This window comes from Phytophthora sojae (assembly GCF_000149755.1).
Source record: "Phytophthora sojae unplaced genomic scaffold PHYSOscaffold_13, whole genome shotgun sequence".
NCBI classification, from domain to species: Eukaryota; Oomycota; class Peronosporomycetes; order Peronosporales; family Peronosporaceae; genus Phytophthora; species Phytophthora sojae.
In genome coordinates, this window is record NW_009258127.1 from 180,108 (window position 1) to 204,458 (window position 24,351).

Here is a 24,351-nt window from a genome sequence, read left to right on the forward strand (position 1 = left end):
CGACGCTGGGCGTGCACCAAGATGACGCTGAAGACGACTAAGATACGTGAGTTCCGGGGGAGTATGAGCCTTTCGGCGGTAGTTCCAGGAAACTCACGTACTTGTCAAGGCCCGTCAGTATTGACTGGGATCGACCTGCTGTCTACATGGCAGTTGGCCAAAGGGGGTGTTTGTGCCTGGGGCTTTCCTCCTCGTGCCCGAGAGTGTGGTACGTTGCATGTAGTTGAGTGTGGTTGGCTAAGAAAAGAATGAATCACTTTGGAATTTACCTCACTCAAGACAAGAGCCTTTTCTCCCTCGTTCGCTGCTTCTCCTCGACGCCCAAGACTCTACACTACGCGCTGCTACACTCAAGGCTCGACGCTGTTCGTCTCGGAGCGCAATTACTGCTACAGGTATGGGATTTGACACCGTATTGGCTCGCCATATATCGGTACGTCGTGAGCGGGCCGAGAGGTGGCGTGAGAATTGGCAGATAAGACGACAGGAGACGGCCCTAGCTGAGGAGGACGGCGATCCTCGTGGGACAACAATGCAGGAGCAAGGGCAAGCTCATGCGTGACCCACGGTAGAGCGAGAACATCAGTACGAGAAGGTACTGATCAGATACATATTTAGGATGCATGTTGTAGGAAATTAGGACGGAGCTGTAGCCGCCGGGTACCTGTGGGGCCCGGTCAGCGCGGTTCGATGCAGTGCTCGCCCCGAGCGCTATCGGCGGTAACCGCAAAAAAAATAAATAAAATAAAATATCTACATCGTAAAATACTTTTGGTTGGCTCCTAACCCCGTCAGATTGTTCCTGGGATAAATGAAAGGACCAAATGTTTGGTGCTCTGCTATTGCAAAATGACACATGAATATGAAGTTTTGATAGCATGGGCAGAGACCTCTATCCTTACACTTTCCGTTGACGCCCCAGCTTCAGATTATCGAGTGTCCTTGTAGATATCATGGCCATCTGAAAACTGTATCTAATAACATATCACCTTGACGATTTTTTCCAAGCTGCTAGGACAAATTTGATAATATGACTTGATCTGAGTATGAGCACTGATACAATATGGTTGATTTGTTAGAAGCGTCATTACAGCGGTCATACAAATGCCAATTAATATTTTGTCCTAAGTACCGGACTGATAGGACAAATTGGCTTATGTACGCCACACCAAAGACCAATTTGGTACTATTTCCTAGGACAGATTTGATTATGCAGGTATTGCGAGTCCGAAATTTGACGGGTCGCTCGCCTTCAAGGATCTCCGGGTCCTTGGCCTTCCTGGGAGGAATCCTCCCTCGGGAGCCCAGGAAGGAGCAAGACGACAGCAATGGCAGCTTCAAGGTGACCAGGGTCGACGAAGGGTGCCGACCTCGTTGGCACAACAGGCTGGTCAAGACGGTAGGCGAAACAGAAACGAAAAACAGGGTGTGTTGGTGACGACGAAGCGCGAGACAGCGGAAAGAGTGCAGATTACTGGTCATGCTGCCTTGTGAGGCAACCGTCGAGTCGTGATCGAATTCCGACGAGCGTGGCGCAGAGGTGGCCGCTGGATCGACGAAGAGCGAGACGGAGAAGAAGGACAAGAGCGAACAAGGGTGAACGACGTGTTGGAGGGACGCGTCGAGGTGATGGACTCCGACGAAGCGCGAAAAGGAGGGGTTGCTTATCTCTTTTAGCAATTGCATATCGATAGGGGTATATCTGGATCGGATGCCGTCGTGGGATTCGGTTGGGTGTACCCGTGTGTTTGGACTACTACCGCGGGCACGTGCCCTGAAGGCTCGTGATCCGTAGGCGATCTGCAGCAGTGCGCGGCATCGGGCGTAGTTAGCCGTCTAAACCGCTACAAATTCAAATTCAAATAGTATGCAGGTATTGCCTGGCGCATTGGTGTCCATCAGCACATAACCAAGTCTCCTATTCCGCTTGGGGTGCGGTGGAAAGAAGCTTACTCGTTGCCGAGCTGTAATTGCTGATATGCTTGCATCCATTGCGCCATCTTCCACTGCGGATATTGCCGAAGCTAATACAAGAAGCGGGGTTGTAGGTACTGCTGGGATAGTAAGAAGGCCATAATCGTTGGCCCCTCCTCGATATTTTTATCATATCCAAAGCAAAAGTCTGATCGTGTGTGCGATCACGTCCTGCATTCAGCTTGGAGGAGGAGGAGGAAAAAGATAATGGTGTGGCTCAGAAACACTTGCAATTTATTTACACAAGACGAAACTCAATTACAACTAACGACATTAAACGCGTCTCGCATGCAGAAGCACCGAAGCTCGCTCATTCCACCGAGCGGAGCTTGCGGTATCCCTTCTGAGCCGTAGCGCCTGTGCCACCGGTTCCGGTCTTCCCACTATCGCTAGGGCCGGCACTCGGGCCTCCACTCGGGCCTCCGCTCGGACCACTCGGGTCACCACTTGGGCCTGCGTTCCCACCACCGTTCGCATTTGCCCCAGCAGAGGCTGTCGCAGTCGCACTCGTCGACGCGCCGCTAGTGGTCTTCGACGTGGTCGCAGTAGCGGTTCCGTCGCTGTTCGTCGACGTGACCGTCTTGGTGACCGTGCTACCGTTGCCTCCTGGGCCAGCATCAGCGTTGGCATTGGCGTTCGCGCTGACTGTGGCAGGTGCACCGGCGTTGGCGTTCGCGGTGGAGGTGGCAGGCGCACCGGCATTAGCGTTGGCTGTGGAGGTGGCGGGCGCACCGGCGTTGGCGTTCGCGGTGGAGGTGGCGGGCGCACCGGCGTTGGCGTTCGCGGTGGAGGTGGCAGGCGCACCGGCGTTGGCGTTGGAGATGGCGTTTGCCGGCGCGCCGGCACCAGCGTTGGCGTTGGAGATTGCAGGTGCGCCGCCGACTGCGGGACCGCCAACAACTGCGGGGCCACCACCAACAACGGGGCCACCAACGCCCACACTGGGAAGACCGACTCCGACGCTGGCAATGCCTGGCACGCCGACACTGACGCCGGGGCCGACGACGCCTGGACCATACACACCGGGGCCCACGCCGACGCCAACTCCTCCCAGGCCTACGCCAACTCCTCCCAGGCCTACGCCAACTCCGTGGAGGCCATGAAGGCCGAGCAGACCGAAGGTCTCGGCCACCTGCTTCTCACCGTTCACTCCGCTTGAGAGGGCCACGGCGGCGATGCACATGGCGAAGATCTTGCTGCTGCTGAGCATGGCGATAGAAGACGGAAAACTGGGCTGGGGTGTAGATCAGCTAGCGGGGATTCGTCTCGAGTGGTTTGTGACCGCTCGAGGGTGAATTGGAGAATGAGACGTAAGTTCCGGAGCGCGTTGGACGACTCGGCACCTCGCAGCGCACAGCCAACTCAGCAGCCGAAAAGCCGCGCAGGTGCTGCCAACGAAAGCCTCGTGCAGAACGCGGCACGATAGTGTACCGGTATCTATCGTCGATGAACGATGTTGACCATCTAGTCTGCGTAAAGCTCAAACTCTGTTCACCAGGGCAGCACGTGTTGGCCGGATGTCATTCGTTCGTGTGGTGGATCGGTCGATAATCGTAGTCTTGTCGGTTCATCTGATGCATTGATTGGCTCCGCTGTGTGAAGACAAACTTCAACTTCAGGCATACAAAGTTCAGTACAAACGGGGACACACCGATAGGAGGTACAGAAAGCACCTACAGTACTTGAAGTAGATCCGTCGATTGTCTTCCAGCACGCTAACGGGCTAACGCAATGGCCATTATCGTAGAGCAAGTGAAGAAATATTACTAGCAGTGTTAATTGTCCCAACTGATATTGACGGTTGTTGCTGCTTTATACAATCGGCACACGTATAATCGCGCTGGGAGTCCTTGTCTGAGCACTTCATCATAATGAAGTCCACCTGGATCGAGCTGCATGGTGCTGTAGGTCGTGCAACGCCGTATGGGGGCCAGATCTTAGAAGACAAATGTTATCTTCGAGAGTGAATCAATTGAAGAAGTCCGTCACATTTGGCACGGCATATGGCACCACCTTAAACGAGCAAGTATGGATACATGTATTATACCAGTGCTCTGTGTCGATGGAGTCCGGCCACGCCAACTCGCCTTGCTCGCTCATTCTCCAATTCACTCTCTCAAGCCAGCTCCCACCTCCACTACAACAACACCTCCAACCATCATGCTCAGCAACACCAAGACCTTCTTCATGTGCATCGCCGCTCTGGCCCTCTCAACCGGAGTAAACGCAGAGGCGCAGGTGGCTCAGACGCTGGTGGGCGCCCGTTCGTTGGCGTTGGCGTCCCCGGTGTAGCAGGCGTTGGCGTGGGCGGTCTGGGTGTCTACGGTCCTGGTGTCTATGGCCCTGGTGTCGGCGTCTATGGCCCCGGCTACGGCTACAACGGGTACGGCTACAATGGAGTGGCCCCTGCGGCGGCCTACCCGAGCAACGGCGGCGGCGCAACGGCAAGTGCGTCTGCGACCGCGAATGCACGCAAGCTCCGCTCGGAGGAGGAGGAGTAAATGGACCAAGCCCGTGACAATCTGCAGCTCGACTGGTGAGGGACATCCAAACGCGTGCGTGTGGTACAGTAGCACAGCTCGCAGTCGCTTGTGTGAGCGCACACACATCCATCCCGGCGGAGCTTGAGGCGCTCCACGTAGGGTGTAAATGTTTATGAGTTTAGTCTTCGTTTGCGTAACATGCAATACAACGAGTATGCACCCCGTTCGTAGGCTTCAATGAAATCCTGCCCCAACACCGTTCACCCTAGCCCCTACCGGAGTTTGACTAGCTTACCCTAGGAGTCACGCACTCTTTGGTGGTAGCCAAACTTGTCATCCTTGAATTTATGCAGGAGTGTCAACAATGCATCTGCGCGGAAACCGGAACCGAGCTAATCCGTTCTAGCTAGCGGTTCGTGGTCAGTTTTCGGGCACATGAATATAAAAGTAGGTCGTCGAGGCACGCATACACATTATTGAGAGCCACAATGATCAGTAAGACACGCGTTTATTGCTTATGCACTACAAAACTCATCTACATCAACCAGCAAGAGCACTTGCCGTGACCACACGTGGGGAATTTATCGTCTTCCGGCCGGACGGTTGCTCGCTCGCAGATTACTCCGATCGAAGGCTGCGGTACGTCTTAGAAGGTGTTGAACCGGCGCCAGTAGCCCCAGTTCCGCTGGTCGGGGACCCAACCGTGGGTGCTCCTGCTGCGGAGCCAGCCTTTGAACTGCTCGTCTGTGGCGTGCCGGTCTTCGGTGTTGTGGCCGTGTTACCTGAAGCGCCGGTTGCACCTGTAGCCCCGGTTCCAGTGCCGGTGCTAGTGCCAGTGCCGGTGCCGGCAGTACCTGTGCTAGTAGCTCCAGGCGCGTGGACCGTACCCGGGCTGCCTCCCGCACCCGGGATCATCTTGCTGAGACTGGAGAAACCTCCACTCATGCCCGGAAAGCCGCCACCGGCGCCGCCCATTCCGGACATCATCTTGCTGAAGTCGGGCATGCCGCCCATTCCACCGCCCGTGCCGCCCATTCCAGGCATCATCTTAGAGAAGCTCGGCATGCCGCCAGTGCCGCCCATTCCGGACATCATCTTGCTGAAGTCGGGCATACTGCCCATGCTGGGGAGACCGCCGCTGGTTCCGCCGGTGCCACCCATACCGGGCATCATCTTGGAGAGGCCCGATAGTCCGCCGCCCATGCCACCGGTCGTACCACCGCTACTGTAGTCCTGCGCGACTTCCTTGTCGGCATGCACACCACTCGTGATGGCTACAACTGCGACGACCAGCGTGAAAACCTTGGTGACGTTGATCATGGTGAAGGCTGGAGTGACGAACAAAGAAACCTTGGAGAACCTCTTGTCGCGCACGCAGCCGCTTGAGTAATGCAACTGCGAGGTGAAGAGGGCGAAATTGGAAATGAACCAAGTGGACGAGCACCCTTGTGCCTGGAATCCGTGTGCGGCGGGCGAACAGCGTAGGATGGGGAAATAGTGTCGGTGTCGGTGGGAGTGCATGGTATCAAGGAAACACGTGCACGCTTGTGTTAGAGCACCATGGGCCAGCGACTTGTGGCTCCTGCGGGCCCTCGGCAGGCTTGCTGGGTAAAGTCCGCCTAAAGCTCGGCACTTTACTGTCGGACGTTAGGTGGTCCAGACCACCTGGTCGGTCTTATCCGATAGCCGACACTGGGATCGATATAGCTGAGCGCGGACTGTCGTACGTGATGGCGGGCACCAAGTGAGCTAACTATATGCATTCGAGGCATCCCCCTGTTTGCTGTTCGAGCAAATTGTACGAACAATGTGCGTGAATCGACCTTGTAGCGGGTGACGGTCACTACCACGCGATCGGTAGCATCCACTGGATGGATGCTAATACCCATGGCGATGAGAGATGCGGTCTACAGTAGTTGGTAAAGGCTCACGTTGAGAGTGGGTTGATACCTAGCAAAGTGCACATGTAGTGTATATAGGGGCTACGGCCGGAGCTTTGGCAGCATTTAGGTCCGCTCATGCCAATACGCATATTTCTTAGACAACACGGTTATATGTTGTCGCTTACAAACGGAGACTAAAACTCATATACATGTATTGTACACCTTGAAACGTCAAAGCTTCGTGGGGTAGACGCCTGTGCACCAGCGCATCGCGAAATGAATGTCTTCACTCTTGGACGTCGCTGAGTACGCTGCGTTGGTTGTTCGAGGTGAGCTTGGTCCATTTACTGAACCGAGCGCAGCGTGCGTCTCGCATTCGCAGTCGCGGTTGCCGTCGCGCCGCCGTTCGCAGCCGGGTAGCCACCGTTCACCACGGTTCCGCCATTGTACCCGACGGCAGGATTAACTCAAACTCCAACAACTCCAGGAACACCAACGCCGACGGCCGGGCCGACGACGCCAGGGCCGTAGACGCCTGGACCGACTCCGACGCTAGCGACGCCGGGGACGCCCACCTGACGCCCGGGCCGCCGACTATAGTTTCGGTCACCTCTCTCTCGGCCTGGGCACCGCTTAAAAGAGCCACGGCAGCGATGCACATGACGAAGAACTTGGCGCTGTGGAACATGCTGGAAGTTGTTTCTTTTAATTTGATGAAGACCTGGGGTCGAGTTCGGTTGTTGGAGCTTCGGCGAGAAAATTTGAGAATGCGGTAGTCGACAAGGGGAGAGTGTGGCGTCCGCCTAGAAGAACGGGCAGGCTCTGCAGCCATGGTCAGCTTGGGCTGACGCTAAAGGGCTACGGCGGAGTGGCATGACCAGTTATAGCGATGCATCTCCTACTCCTAAGTGGCCCAGGGCTCAAAATGCCACAAAGATAATGTTCGAGCAACCAGTTGGTATGGTAAGACGGCGCAGCCAGCGCTAGTCTACATCGGTGAACGGGGTAAATGAATGGGCACCCAGGCGAGAACCATACATTCTCAAAACAGCGGTACTCCTTATTCGCGCTGAGTGGTGCGAGGTTGATTCACTCGTTGATATAAAGAAAAAATTCTGAACAGTCCATTATATGGACTCTGCTCAGATTCAGATTTAAAATTCTTGGTGTCTCAATTTGGACATATTCAAATGAGTCTGAAACTAGACTATACATGTAAAACTACAGTAGAAATAGCAGTCTCCCGTAGCCCCGAATTCTTGTCTAACAACTCTTGACTTGAGATTATGCGGGCGAGGCTTGGTAGTCGAGTGTTGGTTAGGAAGGAAATCCGAAAGTGAATTAGAATGAGTTAGGCCAAACTAACTATCATATTCTAGTCTCCTATGCTTAAACATGAATCGTACCAACGCACACCTCCTACTTCCAAGTATTAGAGGCTGGGGATCAAAGTAAATGTTGCAGATCGTATCCAGAAAGGCAACTTCAACTTGCCTTTCTCTCAGCCAATCAGAAGTGTCAAATCTTGGGGATCCGCCAATCAGATCCCAGTATTCCACCACGTGTACCACAATTGTCTACCATCGGCAACAACTTCACAGCAAGCACGTGCCTCCATACGGATACACACAACTAGACTGCGAAGTGTACAATCGCAACACCCCCACTCAATTCGCAGTCTACCCGAGCATCTCAGTGATGTTACTGCGCTTGAGCACATAGCGAAGAGTCTTCGTTGAGAGTCCCTTGTTCAGGAAATCAGCGAGTTGGTTCTTGGACTCAACGTAGTCGAACTCCACAACACCACTCGTGATCTTCTCGCGGATGAAGTGATAGCGGATGTCGATGTGCTTGGTGCGAGCCTGGTAGCCGACATTCTTAGCCAACGCCATGGCACCTTGGTTGTCCTCGTAGATCACCGTAGGTCCATCTTGCTCCGCACCCAAATCCTTGAGTAGTAGTCGCTTCCACACCACCTCCTTCACACATTCGCTGAGTGCCATGTACTCCGCCTCAGTCGAACTCAGCGCGACCGTCTTCTGAAAAGTCGATCGCCAAACCACGGGAGCACCACACATCATCAGCATCATTCCGCTTACAGAGCGTCTGTCGTCGCGGTTGCCAGTCCAGTCGGCGTCCGAATACGCGACGAGCTCCGTGCCAAGCAATCCATCGTAGACGATTCCGAGATTCTTGGTCTTCAACAGGTACCGTACCACACGGATTCTAGCATCCCAGTGCTTCTCGCCAGGGTTCTCCAGAAAACGACTCAGCTTGGCCACTGCAGCTGAAATGTCCGGTCGCGTTCCGCACGCCAGGTACATCAGACTTCCCACAAGAGAACGATACGGCTTCGACTTCATCTTGGCCTTGTCCTCCTCGGTTTGGGGTTCGTCCGCCTTGGTCAACTGCACACTTGGGTCAAGTGGAGTCAGGCACGGCTTCGCATTCTCGTGGCCGAACTTCTTGATGATCGACGCGGTGTGCGCCCGCTGGCAGATGCCCATCGTCTTGGCCTCTATGTCGTAGTCGATCTCGATGCCAAGGATGAATCGAGCGCGTCCGAGGTCCTTGATGCGAAATTTTTCAGCGATGCCCGCCTTTACCGAGCCAATGATAGTCCGCTGGCGAAATGCAATCAGCATGTCGTCGACGTAGAGACACACAATGTACTCGTCGTCACCAGCACCTCTCGTGTAGACACGGGTCGGCATCAGCAGCTCAAAATCCCATACTCTTGAGATGCGCGTCGATCGTCGCGTTCCATACGCGAGGCGCTTGCTTGAGTCCATACAAACTCTGCAGTAGCTGGCAGACGACGTCATCTTCACCTTGAGCTTCAGCCAAATCCAGCAGTTCTCGAAGTCCTTCAGGCAACACCGTGTAGATCTCATCTTCGAGCTTTCCATACAAAAACGCAGTGTCGATGTGACACTGGTCAATCTCCATTCCGTCGGCGCAGCACTTCGCGAGTTTTGCACGGATGGAGTTCAGGTACACCACCAGCGAGTAGGTCTCCTCGTAGTCGATTCCATGTCGCCGCGAGTACCCCTTGGCAACGAGACGAGCCTTGTACCGAACGACTCTCCCTGTCTCATTGCGCTTCAACGCGAACACCCAGCGGCAGCCAATCGCGCGCTGGTGTTTGGGCTTGGGCACCAACTTCCATGTCTTGTTCGTCATCAGCGATTTGAGCTCACTTGCAATCGCTGCCTTCCATTGGGCACGATCCTCACTCGTAATCGCCTCTTGATACGACCTTGACACCTCCTCCGTTGCGGCCATCAGCATCCCACCGTGGATAGTGAGTTGGTTCTCGTCCGACTTGGCGCGACCTTGGTCCACCTTCTGACGCTTCGTCCTGATCTCGGATGACGCAACGACTTGCTTCTTGCGAGCTCCGGGTTCCTCAGGATCGTTGGTCTCTTCAATGTGACGAGCACGCGACCGAGTAATCATCGGATGGGTACGATTGCCCACCTGTCGTCACGTCATTCGGTGACATAGTCGGGTCGCCAACTTCAACTTCAGTCGAAACGTCGCGAACAGGCACCAATGCAGGTACTCGTTTCGAGCTTGGGCCCGTGGCAATCGGTTCTTCATCGTCGTCGATCTCCAGGCGTGTCATCAGGTGGTCGGGTTCAGTCGTCTCCATGAACTTCACAGTGCGCACGATTTGCACCTTCCCCGTCGCCACGTTGAGAACGCGGTATCCCTTCACACCATCTTCGTAGCCCAGGAAATCGACACTTGAACGCCTTCGCATCCAGCTTCCGACGCTTTTCGTCGGCGATGTGGGCGTAGCCGAGTGCACCAAACACCTTCATGTTCTTGAGTTGAGGCTTGGCTCGGTGCACGATCTCGTGGGGTGTCTTGACGGTCACCGAATTCGGGACCCGGTTCATGATCCAGGCCGCCGTGTTGGCAGATTCTGCCCACCACTTCTTGTCGATTCCTTCATGGTAGAGCATGCAGCGCGCCATCTCCACCAAACTTCTGTTCATGCGCTCAGCCAATCCATTCTGCTGAGGCGTGTACGGCACCGTCTTCTCATGCTTGATGCCGTTGCGGCCGAGGTAGGCTTTGAACTCCTTGCCTGTGTACTCGCCGCCATTGTCCGAACGCAGGCGCTTGATCGTCTTGCCCGTTGCGTTCTCCATTGCTGCCTTGAAGATCTTGAACTTCGACAGCACCTCCGATTTCGCCTTCATGAAGTACACCGTCACGTGTCTCGAGTAGTCGTCGATGAAGGTTACTGCGTATGGGCAGCCTCCAGGTGTCTTGGTCTGTATCGGACCGATGACGTCCGTGTGCACCAAGTCGAGTGCACTTGCACTCTTGACCAAGTTGTCAGGGTGACGTGGGAAGTCGTCAGCGCGCATCTTCCCAATGCAACATCCAGGACACACGTTATCCGTCGACACGTCGCCTACGATGCGCGGTACCCCATCGGCCATGCTCAACAGCTGTTCGTAGCGCTTGCACGGGATGTGGCCGAGACGGGCGTGCACGACGGCCCATGGCTCCTTACGAGATGTCGTCGCCGCACGACACACCTCGTCCCCCACTGTCTTCAGCTTGTAGACATTTCCACAGCGCTTGGCCTCCGTCACCGTCACGCCTCCAAAGCGAAAGACACACTTGTCCTTGCTGAATTGCGCGTCGACGTCCTTCTCGGCCAGCTTCGACACCGAGATGAGGCTCCCATCAACTTCCGGGATGTACAGAACATCCGACAATGTGACGGACATCCCGTCCATCAGCTTCAATCCGACGGTGCCCTTTGCATCTGCGTCGATCTTCGTGCCGTCCGCGATCGTGATGCGGACCGGCGTCTTCAGCTCCTTCATGGATACGAACTTGTCCCGGACGCTGGTCATGTGCGAGCTGGCGCCGGAGTCCACAAGCCACTCCGACTTCGCCATTGCACCCGTAGCCGTGAACGCGAAGTCCGACGCTTCCTGCGCGACTTGCCCACGTCCCTCATCGGCCTTCTTCTTGTGGCACTCTTGTTCCTTGTGCCCGAGCTTCTTGCAGTAGAAGCACTTCCCGGAGAACCCGCGCTTGCGGAACTCCTTCTTCGTTGCGAATGCCTTCTCCCGAGCCGATGTCGAATCGTCCGAGACTTCAACGCCAGACAGAGCTTGGATCGCGTACGCCAACGTCATGTTCGGCGTGTTCTCGAATACGGTGCTGATCATCCGGTACTCGTCCGTCAAACTGCCCAGCCGCAGCACGAGTTGGCGAGTCTCGTCCAGTGCTTCACCAATCGTCTCCATTTGCAGCACGAGCTCCTTGAACCGGTCCACATGTGCCGCGAGCCGCGTCCCGGGCTCCATCTTGAAGTTGTGCAACTTCTTGGTCACGACGAGCCGATTCTTGAGAGTGTTCCGGTTGAACTGCTCCTCAAGCAGGCGCCCCGATTCAGCAGCGGTTGTCGCTCCACGGATGTAAACTTGGTATGTGAGACTCACGTCCCCAGCGATCCCACCAAGGGCCTTCAGATTGTCGGTCTTCCATTGTACCGTGGAGCGGTCACTCAGCTGGTCGAACTCTGGCTTGACGATGTGGGCCAGCAGTCCCTTGCGCGACAGCGTTATCCGCATGTTGAACTCCCAGTGGAAGTAGTTGTCATCCACGAACTTCACGGTGTCTGCGTAGCTTGGGCTCATAACCACTCGAGATTATGCGGGCGAGGCTTGGTAGTCGAGTGTTGGTTAGGAAGGAAATCCGAAAGTGAATTAGAATGAGTTAGGCCAAACTAACTATCATATCCTAGTCTCCTATGCTTAAACATGAATCGTACCAACGCACACCTCCTACTTCCAAGTATTAGAGGCTGGGGATCAAAGTAAATGTTGCAGATCGTATCCAGAAAGGCAACTTCAACTTGCCTTTCTCTCAGCCAATCAGAAGTGTCAAATCTTGGGGATCCGCCAATCAGATCCCAGTATTCCACCACGTGTACCACAATTGTCTACCATCGGCAACAACTTCACAGCAAGCACGTGCCTCCATACGGATACACACAACTAGACTGCGAAGTGTACAATCGCAACATCTTGTACAAATCTCGTCCAGCCCGCAAGTTAAGTCTGCAATTTAATCTCTAGATGCTTCAATTCGGTACAGATCTACGTAGGCACTTTGATATTCGCAGCTCGAAGAATTGTCGATTGGGGAAGGTTTTTGGATGTCATCGAACGGCATTCACGCTACATTCGTCGCCCCCCCCCCATTTGCCATGACATAAATTGCCGACAAGCTGGTATTGCGTGCATCCCACACTCATTGGTGCGGCTGCACCATGTTCTATCAAACAGAGTTGGAATGCTCCTAAGTTGTCGCTGTACGGCCCAGATTCCTGTGAGAGAGGAAGCCCAGGCGGACATCGTCAAAACGAAGGACAAACAGCCGGTGTACCCTGCTCCTGCGATCGAGATCTGCTAGACCTCAGTTTTAACTTATCAAACTTGAAGCAAGTTGCTGGCTTCATCGGGTTATCCTGCAAGCTCGGTTCAGAAGTTAGCCTGGTAGCGCTAAATATTCGAGTGCACAGATTTTTCTTGTTTTTTCGCCACTGCAACCAAAGAAATAAACGATCCTGCCTGGACATCAGCGCACATTTCAGTGGCAGGAAGGAAGGAAATTACGTTGATTAGCTAGTTGTTGATAACCGTTCTACTATCTACAAAAGAACTAAGTTAAAACTAAATCCGTGGAGTCCTAATCCGACGAGCTGGAGGAGTTAGAATCACCACAGTGGGTTTGTCAAACCTAAGAGTTGAAGTACCAATTCGTTGGAGTGACGATACATGAACTGGCAATGCCTTTGAAAAGAAGCGATCAAACTTGGTACACTTGGTTGTACAGTGGTAGACTAGGCAGATGTTGCGGCTGCGAAGCAGGCGCAGGAGATGCCCGAGTACACCGTTTCTCTGTAAGGGTATCCGTACATGCTAGCTTCGAACTGCGACCCCCCCCCCCCCCTCCCGGGTCTCCAATTGAAGTGGTTGGGCGCAATATATATATGGCACGATAAACTACCAACCAAGAGTGTTGGCGATGCTAACGATGAATGTAGTGTCATTCCGGCAGCGCAAACGCGTTTCTGTGCCGTGCCTTGGGTTCGGTGGCTTAGCTCCCATTGTCTTCTACCTCTGCCGGTGCTGTAGATTCTGCCGAATGGCTCGCCTTGCGCTGTTGGACTCTTTGACGAAGTCGTCTTCGTCGTCCGCGTATACCATGTGCAAAATACCTGCCGGCAACGCAAGTCCCCTGTTTTCGCCTCGATCTGTTTGCTGGTCTGTACAATAAAAAAAATTATTGGAACGGGGTGTACCCTCCGACAGAATTGAAATCGGTGTTGATTATAAGTTGTCTAGAAGTGCCCGTTTTATGGAAATATGTACATATTATATATATATATATGGGATCGGTCCTCTATTTGAGGCTGCCTGAAACAAAATGATACTGTACTAACTAAGCCGCAATTGATTCTCTCAATTTGGGGTAACGAGATAATCGCAATCAAGATTCGTACCTAATCGGACATCAAAAATTGGAAAGTCATCGGCAGTCCTTAATTGCGGGAAATTGGTCTAGATTCCCGCACCTTAACTTTTTTAAAATCGGGATTTTGCATTCCCGATTTTCTATGAAAAGTACTATGTACTCGGGACAAACATCGGAATCTGGGCAACCAACACCTAGAATCGATTCTTCCACGATGCTGAATCGGTTAACGCTATTATCAAGGCCTAAGTCCCAGAATTTTAATCGCAGCGTCCCTTACCGCCATGTGTGTATGCGGTTTTGGAGCTCCAGAACCACAAACGACACAGTTTGTCGTGTTTAATTTTGATGCACGACCAGACTAGAAACGAGGTGGGCGCTATTTGAAATACGACGCTTCCTTCAAACAATAGTTTGTGATTGATTACTGCTCCCAACACAGGATATTACTGTCGGATTCCTGTTTTTACTGGATAGGAGAGGTGGAACTGGGGATTTACTCGCAGAGTCATCGCTGGAAGGTAATCCGGAGGGTTTGCAAAGTCTTTTTATTTTCGTCTACAAAATGCCAGTAAGGAAGTTTAGCTAACATGTAAAGTAGGTTGTCAATAGACCAGATTGATTATATCATTTGCATACGTTTATACTAAATTCACTATGATAATTTATTGAACCAATCATATACATACATTAATACTACTTTCACTATGGTTAATGATTCCCGCACCTTACCTTTTTTTAAAGTGCCTTGGATACCGCAATGAAGCTAATTGCGGTACATACTGCGGGAATTCCCGTGATTGGGTGATTGGGGAGGCTTGGTCATCGGAGAAAGCGGAAAACACTCTACTTTAATTGTTTTAAACATAGGATTTCCGATAATATATAATATGCAGAATTTGACAACATATTGAGGTTATTGAGGTCATACACCTCGAATACCGGTAAAATCCGATACGTTTGTTTGGGGCAGTCTAGAAATCTTCTATGTAAGTACCGCTTTTATTTTAAAAAAGTGAAATATTAATAAACATATTTCATTTTTAATTTAAAAAAAACTTAAAAGTAATTTAGTTGCGAATAATGCCCGGCAAAGCTGCTTTTGTTAGGTATGTACTTCCTCCATGAATCGGAGGGGTCTAGTACACATGTTCCCCGCTTCTAGGAACAGGCAACATTTCTTTAATGCTTGCGGCCAACAACCGTCCCCATTCCACAACGCGGTCCTTATTGGTACCGCTTCGCGATTCTGTTCTAAGAACTTTGGACATCTTCACCTTGAACTGAAACATATACTGAGCTCGTGGATACTTCGGACAAGATAGGCTCCAACGTCTGTTCCCATTAGTGGCGCGACTTTGGTCGCTGGGGTCACCATGCTGCTTCATGTGAGTGACCTGGGCTGTCAGTGCCACCAAGATGCCCGTAAAGCCCATTGCTTGCCCACTAACGGTACGCCAGCTGCCAAAATTTCTTGGTGCAGCTGTGACAAAGCTGGTAAGTCGAATCAAAAGCCACTCGTGCGCCCTTGACGGCGGCTGTACACTAGCTGCTTGCCTCTTTCAACAGCCAGACGCCTCGTTTGTGCTTGTTACCACACGAAGCACAGGGTCATCACCTAACGGTGCGGGCACCTTCTTACCCGCTGCTCATTTCCAAATCCACTTCCAAGCAAGTATTCGGTCTTCAACAACACTCCAAGGCCTCCAAACTCCTCGTCTGACTATCAACAAACTCCGACCACATCATCCGGCCGATCCACTCTCGTCGCCCTACTCGTTGTCGTCGTGACTTGTACGAACGGAGTGCTCGCCGAGCAAGAAGCAGTCCAGTTTGGCTTCGGGGGTTTCCCTGGTATGGGAGGCATGGGAGGATTCCCCGGAATGGGCGGCGGCATGGGCGGAATGGGGGGCATGTCGAACTTCATGAAGATGATCCCTGGCATGGGTGGAGGAGGCATGGGCGGTTTCCCGGGTATGGGCGGCGGCGGTATGGGTGGGGTGGAATGTCAAGCTTGATGAAGATGATCCCAGGCATGGGAGGTGGCACCTCTGGCACGAGCGGTGGCGGCGGTCTGTCGGGTCTCAGCAGCATGATGTCAGGCATGGGCGGCGGCTCCAGCAAAACGACTTCGGGCACAGGAACTGGTACAGTACATGGAGCAAATAGGTCTCGTCGCAGACTTCGCTCGGAGTGATACGAAGCAGTATTGCGCCCAAATGCCGTTGGGGTTATTTTTTCTGTCATAGTGATCGTGTGTTTGTCGTAACGTTAGTGGAGCGTAACTACCCGTGCGGAGCACGTACGGAAACAATAAATTTTCATTTTATTTTGTATGAATTTTCTCTACAGAGAGTAACCCTTGTGTACATGGCACGGCATTATACAGATCAGCACAGGTTGCCCTCCAATCCAACAAGTATGACGATTCACTCATCATTGCCAGCATAATAATCCAACAGAAAGACAGAACTCAAACACTTATGGCTACTACGGGATCATTCATGCCTCATCCTCGTGATACTGAACAGTTTCGAGATCGACAATAATACCTGTCACTGCAGGATCCACGAAACTCGCCGCTGAATACGCAACGTTCCCCTACTCGCAGATTTAGAATGTTCTTGAATACGGTCTTGAAGTATATTCAGGTGCACACCACAAGCTCCTCGTACGATTGAGTCAGACACTGAGAAGGTAAGGGGCCTTGATACGGATGCGTCTGCCCATTGGAAAAGGGGTGTCTTCGTGAAGGAGGGTAATTTGGATCGCAACGACAAACAAAACAACAATCTGGTTTGACCTGAATTGCTGTCGATTTACTACCAACTTACTACTGGAAAACCTCAAAGAAAAATATTCACGATCTTTTCTTACCACACCACAATTTCATTTGAGGTATTACGATTCGTAAGTAACTATGTGCGGTAGCGCACATGGAAATAACCTGGTTGGTAAAATCTAGACTAGGTCGCAGGATATCGATATTTATATGCCGAAGTATCATTGGATCTCGATACAGCACCACCACCAATATCAGGTAATACTGATACAAGTATCCGGTCATACAGTATCGATATTTATTACAGGTATCAGCCTTGATATGAGCCCCTGATTACGAAGTCAGTGAATAAGCTCAACCTAAACATAAGACATATTCTCTTACTGTCGTCAGTTTTGAAGCTGAATTTTCGTAAGGAGACAATACATTTATTGCTTATGTACTACAAAACTCATCGGTCAACACCAATACCACAGAAATCGAGGGAGCAATTTCTGCGACCACAGTTGGAAAATCTATCTCCGTTCGTGTACCCCTTGCTCGCTTGAACAACTTACTCAGAGCGGAGACTGCGGTAAGTCTTCTGCGTTGAACCGGTCGCGCCAGTACCAGTGCCGGTGCCGGTGCTAGTGCCAGTAGCGCCAGGCGCGTGAACCGTACCCGGACTTCCACCTGCACCGGGCATCATCTTGCTGAGACTGGAGAAACCTCCACTCATGCCCGGAAAACCGCCACCGGCGCCGCCCATTCCGGACATCATTTTGCTGAAGTCGGGCATGCCGCCCATCCCACCACTGGTGCCGGCGCCGCCCGCGCCAGGCATCATCTTGGAGAGGCTGGAGAGACCCCCAGAAGCACCGCCAGTACCCGTACCGCCCATTCCAGGCATCATCTTGGAGAAGCTCGACATCCCGCCAGTGCCGCCCATTCCCGACATCATCTTGCTGAAGTCGGGCATGCCGCCCATTCCGCCGCCCATTCCGCCCGCCCCAGGCATCATCTTGGAGAGGCCTGAGAGGCCGCCCCCCATGCCACCCATGCCGCCGCTGGTTCCACCCGTGCCACCGTAGTCCCCCTGCGCAGCTTCCTTGTCGGCGTGCACGCCGCTCGTGACGGCCACAACGGCGACGAACAGGGCGAAGACCTTGTTGCTGTTGATCATGATGATGGCTGGAGTGTCGATGATAATGTTACGATGAAACGTTGGTTGGGGTAGCCTTATCGCGCACGCAGCAGCTCGAGTGATGCACTGTGAGGCGTAGAAGGCAAATTTGGAAATGGGCAACGTAGACGAGCAACTTTTCATCGCGTGCCGCGTGCGAGGGGAAACAGTGTCTTGTCGGCGGGAGTGCATGGTATTGAGGAAACACGTGCGCACTTGTGTTAGAGCATCATGGGCCATTAGCGTGTGGCTCGTGTGAGGCCTCTACAGTCTTGGTGGTAAAATCCGCATAACATCGCGGCACTTTACAGTCGAACGATAGATGATACAGACCACCTGGTTGATCTTATCCGATAGCCGACATCGTAAATCTATAGCTGAGCACGGACTGTCGTACGTGATGGCGGGCACCAAGCGAGTCAATTTTATGTATTTGAGGTATCCCCCTGTTTGCTGTTCGAAGTAGCTGTACACCGTACGAACAGCACACTGTAGAACATAGCAAGTTGTAACCACCACATGGTTTGTACGCATATACTTTGCGCTAAATAACGTGTTCAAGGCACAGTATCCGGTGCTCAACGGTGGTAATATCCGTCACCCGATGTACTCGCGTTGATATCATGGAGCAAGGATGGACGGGAAAGTAAAAGGAAAAATGTACTTGAAGAGCTCGCTCCTTCGCAGCTACTAATCGTTTCAACGATCTTAAAAAATAAATGTTATTCAAGTAGTTTTGACTACCTAGATTTTATAGGAAAATTGTTATGACACGTTCGTTTTAATTGCAATCCACAAATAAAAATGAAACACAATAATTGCCGGCGCACATGCTCTTTAAATTAATTGCAACCGCTTGATTTCCTTTAAGCCCCCCCCCCCTCCCCAAAAAAAAAAAAACAATCCCGTCTGATTTTCTGCGTCCGGTAAGGAACGTACAACAATTTTCATTGATGTGAATAAAAAGCATTAGTAATTCTTATTTTGTTTTAGGAAATCAAGCAGTTGGGAAGGTATTCATGCTGATTTGCTTTTTATATTGTCTTGTAGAGGCTGCGACTATACCCTTGGTAGTCTAGGGACTTGCAAGATCTAGCAAGACTAGCAATTAATTTAAAGAGCATGTGCGCCGGCAATTATTGTGTTTCATTTTTATTTGTGGATTGCAATTAAAACGAACGTGTCATAACAATTTTCCTATAAAATCTAGGTAGTCAAAACTACTTGAATAACATTTATTTTTTAAGATCGTTGAAACGATTAGTAGCTGCGAAGGAGCGAGCTCTTCAAGTACATTTTTCCTTTTACTTTCCCGTCCATCCTTGCTCCATGATATCAACGCGAGTACATCGGGTGACGGATATTACCACCGTTGAGCACCGGATACTGTGCCTTGAACACGTTATTTAGCGCAAAGTATATGCGTACAAACCATGTGGTGGTTACAACTTGCTATGTTCTACAGTGTGCTGTTCGTACGGTGTACAGCTACTTCGAACAGCAAACAGGGGGATACCTCAAATACATAAAATTGACTCGCTTGGTGCCCGCCATCACGTACGACAGTCCGTGCTCAGCTATAGATTTACGATGTCGGCTATCGGATAAGATCAACCAGGTGGTCTGTATCATCTATCGTTCGACTGTAAAGTGCCGCGATGTTATGCGGATTTTACCACCAAGACTGTAGAGGCCTCACACGAGCCACACGCTAATGGCCCATGATGCTCTAACACAAGTGCGCACGTGTTTCCTCAATACCATGCACTCCCGCCGACAAGACACTGTTTCCCCTCGCACGCGGCACGCGATGAAAAGTTGCTCGTCTACGTTGCCCATTTCCAAATTTGCCTTCTACGCCTCACAGTGCATCACTCGAGCTGCTGCGTGCGCGATAAGGCTACCCCAACCAACGTTTCATCGTAACATTATCATCGACACTCCAGCCATCATCATGATCAACAGCAACAAGGTCTTCGCCCTGTTCGTCGCCGTTGTGGCCGTCACGAGCGGCGTGCACGCCGACAAGGAAGCTGCGCAGGGGGACTACGGTGGCACGGGTGGAACCAGCGGCGGCATGGGTGGCATGGGGGGCGGCCTCTCAGGCCTCTCCAAGATGATGCCTGGGGCGGGCGGAATGGGCGGCGGAATGGGCGGCATGCCCGACTTCAGCAAGATGATGTCGGGAATGGGCGGCACTGGCGGGATGTCGAGCTTCTCCAAGATGATGCCTGGAATGGGCGGTACGGGTACTGGCGGTGCTTCTGGGGGTCTCTCCAGCCTCTCCAAGATGATGCCTGGCGCGGGCGGCGCCGGCACCAGTGGTGGGATGGGCGGCATGCCCGACTTCAGCAAAATGATGTCCGGAATGGGCGGCGCCGGTGGCGGTTTTCCGGGCATGAGTGGAGGTTTCTCCAGTCTCAGCAAGATGATGCCCGGTGCAGGTGGAAGTCCGGGTACGGTTCACGCGCCTGGCGCTACTGGCACTAGCACCGGCACCGGCACTGGTACTGGCGCGACCGGTTCAACGCAGAAGACTTACCGCAGTCTCCGCTCTGAGTAAGTTGTTCAAGCGAGCAAGGGGTACACGAACGGAGATAGATTTTCCAACTGTGGTCGCAGAAATTGCTCCCTCGATTTCTGTGGTATTGGTGTTGACCGATGAGTTTTGTAGTACATAAGCAATAAATGTATTGTCTCCTTATGAAAGTTCAGCTTCACGATTGTTTTTTTGCGAAGATCCTTCATGGAAAAGGATTCGGCCATGGCCACGGATAACCACGGTTTACCGAGGCCTCGTTTTGAGCAGCAAACCGACAGGTTCGGGCGACTGAACTCTCGGAGCAGTTGGTTACGGATATCCGCTGCATTTTCAAGCCTCTCACATTACGCTGTGCCACAGGATGCTACCTCTTTTGAGAGCCCTGCCAACCTCCTCTGCCGAGCCACGTTGGTTTTACGTTGGTGCGTTTGTGCTGCTTCTGTGTTTAGTGCTGCTTCTGCGTTTAGCACGTTGAATGCTCTGGATTTACTGTCTGACAGTGCTGTGACTCATAGCAATACTGTAAACCCAGCAGTGCTGTGTTTGTTTGTATATGTACCTCGGTACTGATCTACACTAGTTACTGGGCCCACCTCCCGCACTGGTGAGGCTGCTGTTTCACACGTAGTGCGATCACTACATTTATTACCCGTTTGTGATTCATTCAAGTGAACGAATCACTGGAACTTTTGAATTTGAATTTGAATTTGTTGCGGTTTAGTCGGCTACCTACTCCCGGAGACGCGCACTGCTGCATCTCCGCCTACGGTGATCGTATCGCTAGATCTCGGCAGCTAGATCTAGGATATGAGCCCGCGGTAGGCGCCCAAAATCACTCGAACTTTTGAACATGGGTGAGTAGCGAGCTCCCGGGTGTTGGTGATCTGGTTTCCAGCGCGATGTCAGTGACTGAATGTTTCGGATGCTGGCAAGGCTTTTAATGCGAAGAGAACGATGCTGACATCAATTCTATTGAAAGTCTTTGCATGGGCACAAGTCACCTCAGCGCGTAGATAGCCATGAACGACAAGGACGTGTTAGCTTGCTGAGCTTGGTTACTTTGTGAAGCTAGCTCACAGTAATTAGCGATGGTAGTCAGTAGTGTTCGCACAAACAGTAACTGTATAGCTAACACTAGTGGTTGCAAACTGTTTGTTAGTGTGTTGCGAATCTGGCTTACATGTTTGTGGAGTTAGGCAATTTTTAACTGTTTATCTTGAACTAAAAAGAGTTGAAGCTCTTTTCACTGGTCGGAAGCTGAATTGCACGCGAAGGTCTTCTTCTTTACGCCAACCATGATCCCTTCAAACTAAACAGCACTACATGCTATGCCGTGGTGCGTACATGGATTGTGGACTCGACAACAGGTGCTACTTAACTGTGAGTACACTTCACTGACTTATGAGTAATTCCACATATTGTGAATCAGGAAAGATGCCACGTCCAGCATCGCCATCTTGGACTAGACCGGAGGAGGATACAACGTGAATGCATATAGGGAAGTAACGCATCGATCCACTTATGCGGACGTGAGTAAGCTAATAGAGAGTTCAAGCGCCATCTTAGCAGAAAACAAAATGTAATTTGCCCTAAAGGGTTTGTAGCACGTTATTTGTGTCCGAATGGCATCCCAACAAGGAACGTCTTTTTAGAGTTTAGTCAATAGTTTCAAGTTGACGCAGCGCACGATTAAATGAAGTTTACATACTCGGAAGTCCAAGCACATTACTCATTACTCGAAACTCCGCAAAAAGTACTCAAAAGTAAGGATGACCAGACCACTTTAAAAGTGGCAAAATCAGAAAAAATTCCACCTTTTCCACTTTCTGGCGAACCTTCAAGGTGGAGCAAATTTTGGTAAGAATGACCAGAATTCAAGTCCCTTCTGAACGATACCACGCACAATAGCACTTACATAGCTGTCAAAAGGGCGCTGACACAGTACAGATGCATGCCATATATGGCGGAAACTGCGAAAATGCTGTTGGAGTCGACGAACACGACTGTGCTTTTATTCGTAGCGAAATACACTTGAGGCAATAGCGAAGTTCGCACGTTATAGCTCATCAACGCAAGCAGTATGATTCATCGACGCAAAGGCGTCATACTGTTCAAAAGGTCATCCAGGATGACCTCTCGAACAGTAGCCATTAATTTGATCTGCTAGTGATAGAGCAGCAAACATACCAACGCGTCTGCAAACAACACTAACTGTATTGTGAAAACCGGCAAAGATGTCCAGACCAGATAAGCTTGATTAGGAGGGGTAGAAAAAATATAAAAAGGGGTACGCCAAATCCTAAATCGTAGGTCTGGCCGTAAACCGTTCATGTTCAAATCTCTATCAAATGCTAATGAGAGCCAAGCTTCCTGAGCTACTTAAGTTCAGTTAAGTAAAGTATATAAATGGCCGCAGAGGTGCACTGCATCGCGCATTTGAATTTGAATTTGTTGCGGTTCAGACGGCTAACCACACCCAATGCCGCGCACTGCTGCAGCGTCGCCTACGGATCACGTGCCTCCAGGGCACGAGCCCGCGGTAGTAGCCCAAACACACGGGCACACCTCAATCAAACGCCACTACGGCATGTGACCAAAGCATACCCCTACGATATCCAAGTGCTAAAAGAAATATAAACCCCTCCTCTCGCGCTTCGTCGATCCACCCTTTCCCGCCGCACGCCTTCGCTCTCTTCTCTCTCTCCATCGATCCGGCGATCACCACTGCATCACGCTCGTCGGAATTATATCCCAACACCACCATTGCCCCGAAAGGCAGCATGGCCAGCAGTCTGCTCTCTCTCCGCTGTCTTATGCTTCGTTGTTACCGTTACACCATGGTTTGCTTCTGCATTGCTTACCGTCTTGCATAGCCTGTTTCGCCACGAGGCCGACACCCTTCGTCGACCCTGGCCACCTTGAAGATGCAATTGCTGGGCTCCCGAGGGAGGATTCCTCCCAGGAAGGCCAAGGACCCGGAGATCCTTGGAGGCGACCCCTGACACTTCTCCGCGACCCGCCAATTTTTGGACTCTGCACTGCATCGTGTAGCGGGATAGAGAAAGCGTATAAGCAGCCACTCGTGCCAAGTTTCAGCTCCGTGAATAGTTCAGACGCAGACACATGTTGCATGTACCCATCGGGTGTTTCATGTATACGGCAGCGTCGAGTTTGCCGTCCACGTTGACATGGGACGCCGTTCATATAAACGAGCTACCCTCAGAATGCCCAGTGTCACATGGACATTCGAAGTGATTTGCTTATAAATCGCTGGCAATCCGTGGTATATGAACAGGGCTGGGGAACGCCAAATCGGAGTGGCATCCTATTTATATATAACAAAACAAGGGCTCAGCCGCTTAATAAGCACCCAAATCGATCGATTTGCACAAAAAAAACAGGACATAGTGTTCGGTTTAAATATAAGTGTGTTGTGAAAATCACTAACATGTTTGCGGAGTACACTAGTAGTCAGAGAACGACATGAATACATGTAGTCGTTCTGCCTCTGTTTCACATCGCGTAAGGATGTTGTGCTACGAAGTACTTCGAACTACCATGCTTGTACGCAGGACGCCGCTGCATCGCTATGAGGGCCACAAAGTTGTCGAACAAAGCTTACAAACAGGTGGTTTAGTAAGATACACGAACGCAACAATAGAAATCAACCGTTTACGGGCACAATACAACATCTTATAAATTTTTGTGGCTAGCAATCCACCACCCGGGGTTCTTATCCCATTTATACTAGGATTTGTATTGCTAATGTTGAAGTTACCACTCCATACCAAAGGATGCTCTTACGGACAAGATCGCCAGTTGTGCCAGTTAGAATGGCAAAACGCGGAATGCGGAAGTTGGCACCATTGGTTGTCCGCCTAAAGTCGCCAAGTTGTTCCGCCGTCAGTGTTGCAACAGCTGCCATAAATTCTGGCGCAGGAGCGTGGAGTCAATTCAAGAGCCACTTGATATGCCTTTGACGGCGGCTGTCGACGATTGCACACCTTTCC

The 24,351-nt window shown here is 51.6% G+C and overlaps 6 protein-coding genes across 6 annotated transcripts; 3 read left to right on the forward strand and 3 right to left on the reverse strand.

The window, feature by feature from the left end:
* Positions 1 to 2,284: 2,284 nt before the first annotated feature.
* On the reverse strand, positions 2,285 to 3,184 carry PHYSODRAFT_252060 (hypothetical protein; the record flags this gene model as incomplete). Its single annotated transcript, XM_009539140.1, has 1 exon — positions 2,285 to 3,184. The coding sequence occupies one exon, from the start codon at positions 3,182 to 3,184 to the stop codon at positions 2,285 to 2,287; it is 900 nt and encodes a 299-aa protein (XP_009537435.1).
* Positions 3,185 to 4,134: 950 nt separating this feature from the next.
* On the forward strand, positions 4,135 to 4,475 carry PHYSODRAFT_252002 (hypothetical protein; the record flags this gene model as incomplete). The annotated part of the gene is made up of 2 exons (XM_009539141.1): positions 4,135 to 4,237; positions 4,270 to 4,475. 2 exons carry the CDS (start codon positions 4,135 to 4,137, stop codon positions 4,473 to 4,475), a joined length of 309 nt encoding a protein of 102 aa, XP_009537436.1.
* Positions 4,476 to 5,075: 600 nt separating this feature from the next.
* PHYSODRAFT_340891 (hypothetical protein) lies at positions 5,076 to 7,028 on the reverse strand (the record flags this gene model as incomplete). The annotated part of the gene is made up of 2 exons (XM_009539142.1): positions 5,076 to 5,838; positions 6,775 to 7,028. 2 exons carry the CDS (start codon positions 7,026 to 7,028, stop codon positions 5,076 to 5,078), a joined length of 1,017 nt encoding a protein of 338 aa, XP_009537437.1.
* Positions 7,029 to 15,274: 8,246 nt separating this feature from the next.
* PHYSODRAFT_306864 (hypothetical protein) lies at positions 15,275 to 16,052 on the forward strand (the record flags this gene model as incomplete). Its single annotated transcript, XM_009539143.1, has 4 exons — positions 15,275 to 15,352; positions 15,425 to 15,465; positions 15,528 to 15,844; positions 15,889 to 16,052. 4 exons carry the CDS (start codon positions 15,275 to 15,277, stop codon positions 16,050 to 16,052), a joined length of 600 nt encoding a protein of 199 aa, XP_009537438.1.
* Positions 16,053 to 17,189: 1,137 nt separating this feature from the next.
* On the reverse strand, positions 17,190 to 17,877 carry PHYSODRAFT_356067 (hypothetical protein; the record flags this gene model as incomplete). Its single annotated transcript, XM_009539144.1, has 1 exon — positions 17,190 to 17,877. Exon 1 carries the CDS (start codon positions 17,797 to 17,799, stop codon positions 17,191 to 17,193), a length of 609 nt encoding a protein of 202 aa, XP_009537439.1. The 5' UTR covers positions 17,800 to 17,877.
* A 1,798-nt stretch (positions 17,878 to 19,675) lies between these two features.
* PHYSODRAFT_288962 (hypothetical protein) lies at positions 19,676 to 20,363 on the forward strand (the record flags this gene model as incomplete). Its single annotated transcript, XM_009539145.1, has 1 exon — positions 19,676 to 20,363. Exon 1 carries the CDS (start codon positions 19,754 to 19,756, stop codon positions 20,360 to 20,362), a length of 609 nt encoding a protein of 202 aa, XP_009537440.1. The 5' UTR covers positions 19,676 to 19,753.
* Positions 20,364 to 24,351: the final 3,988 nt, after the last annotated feature.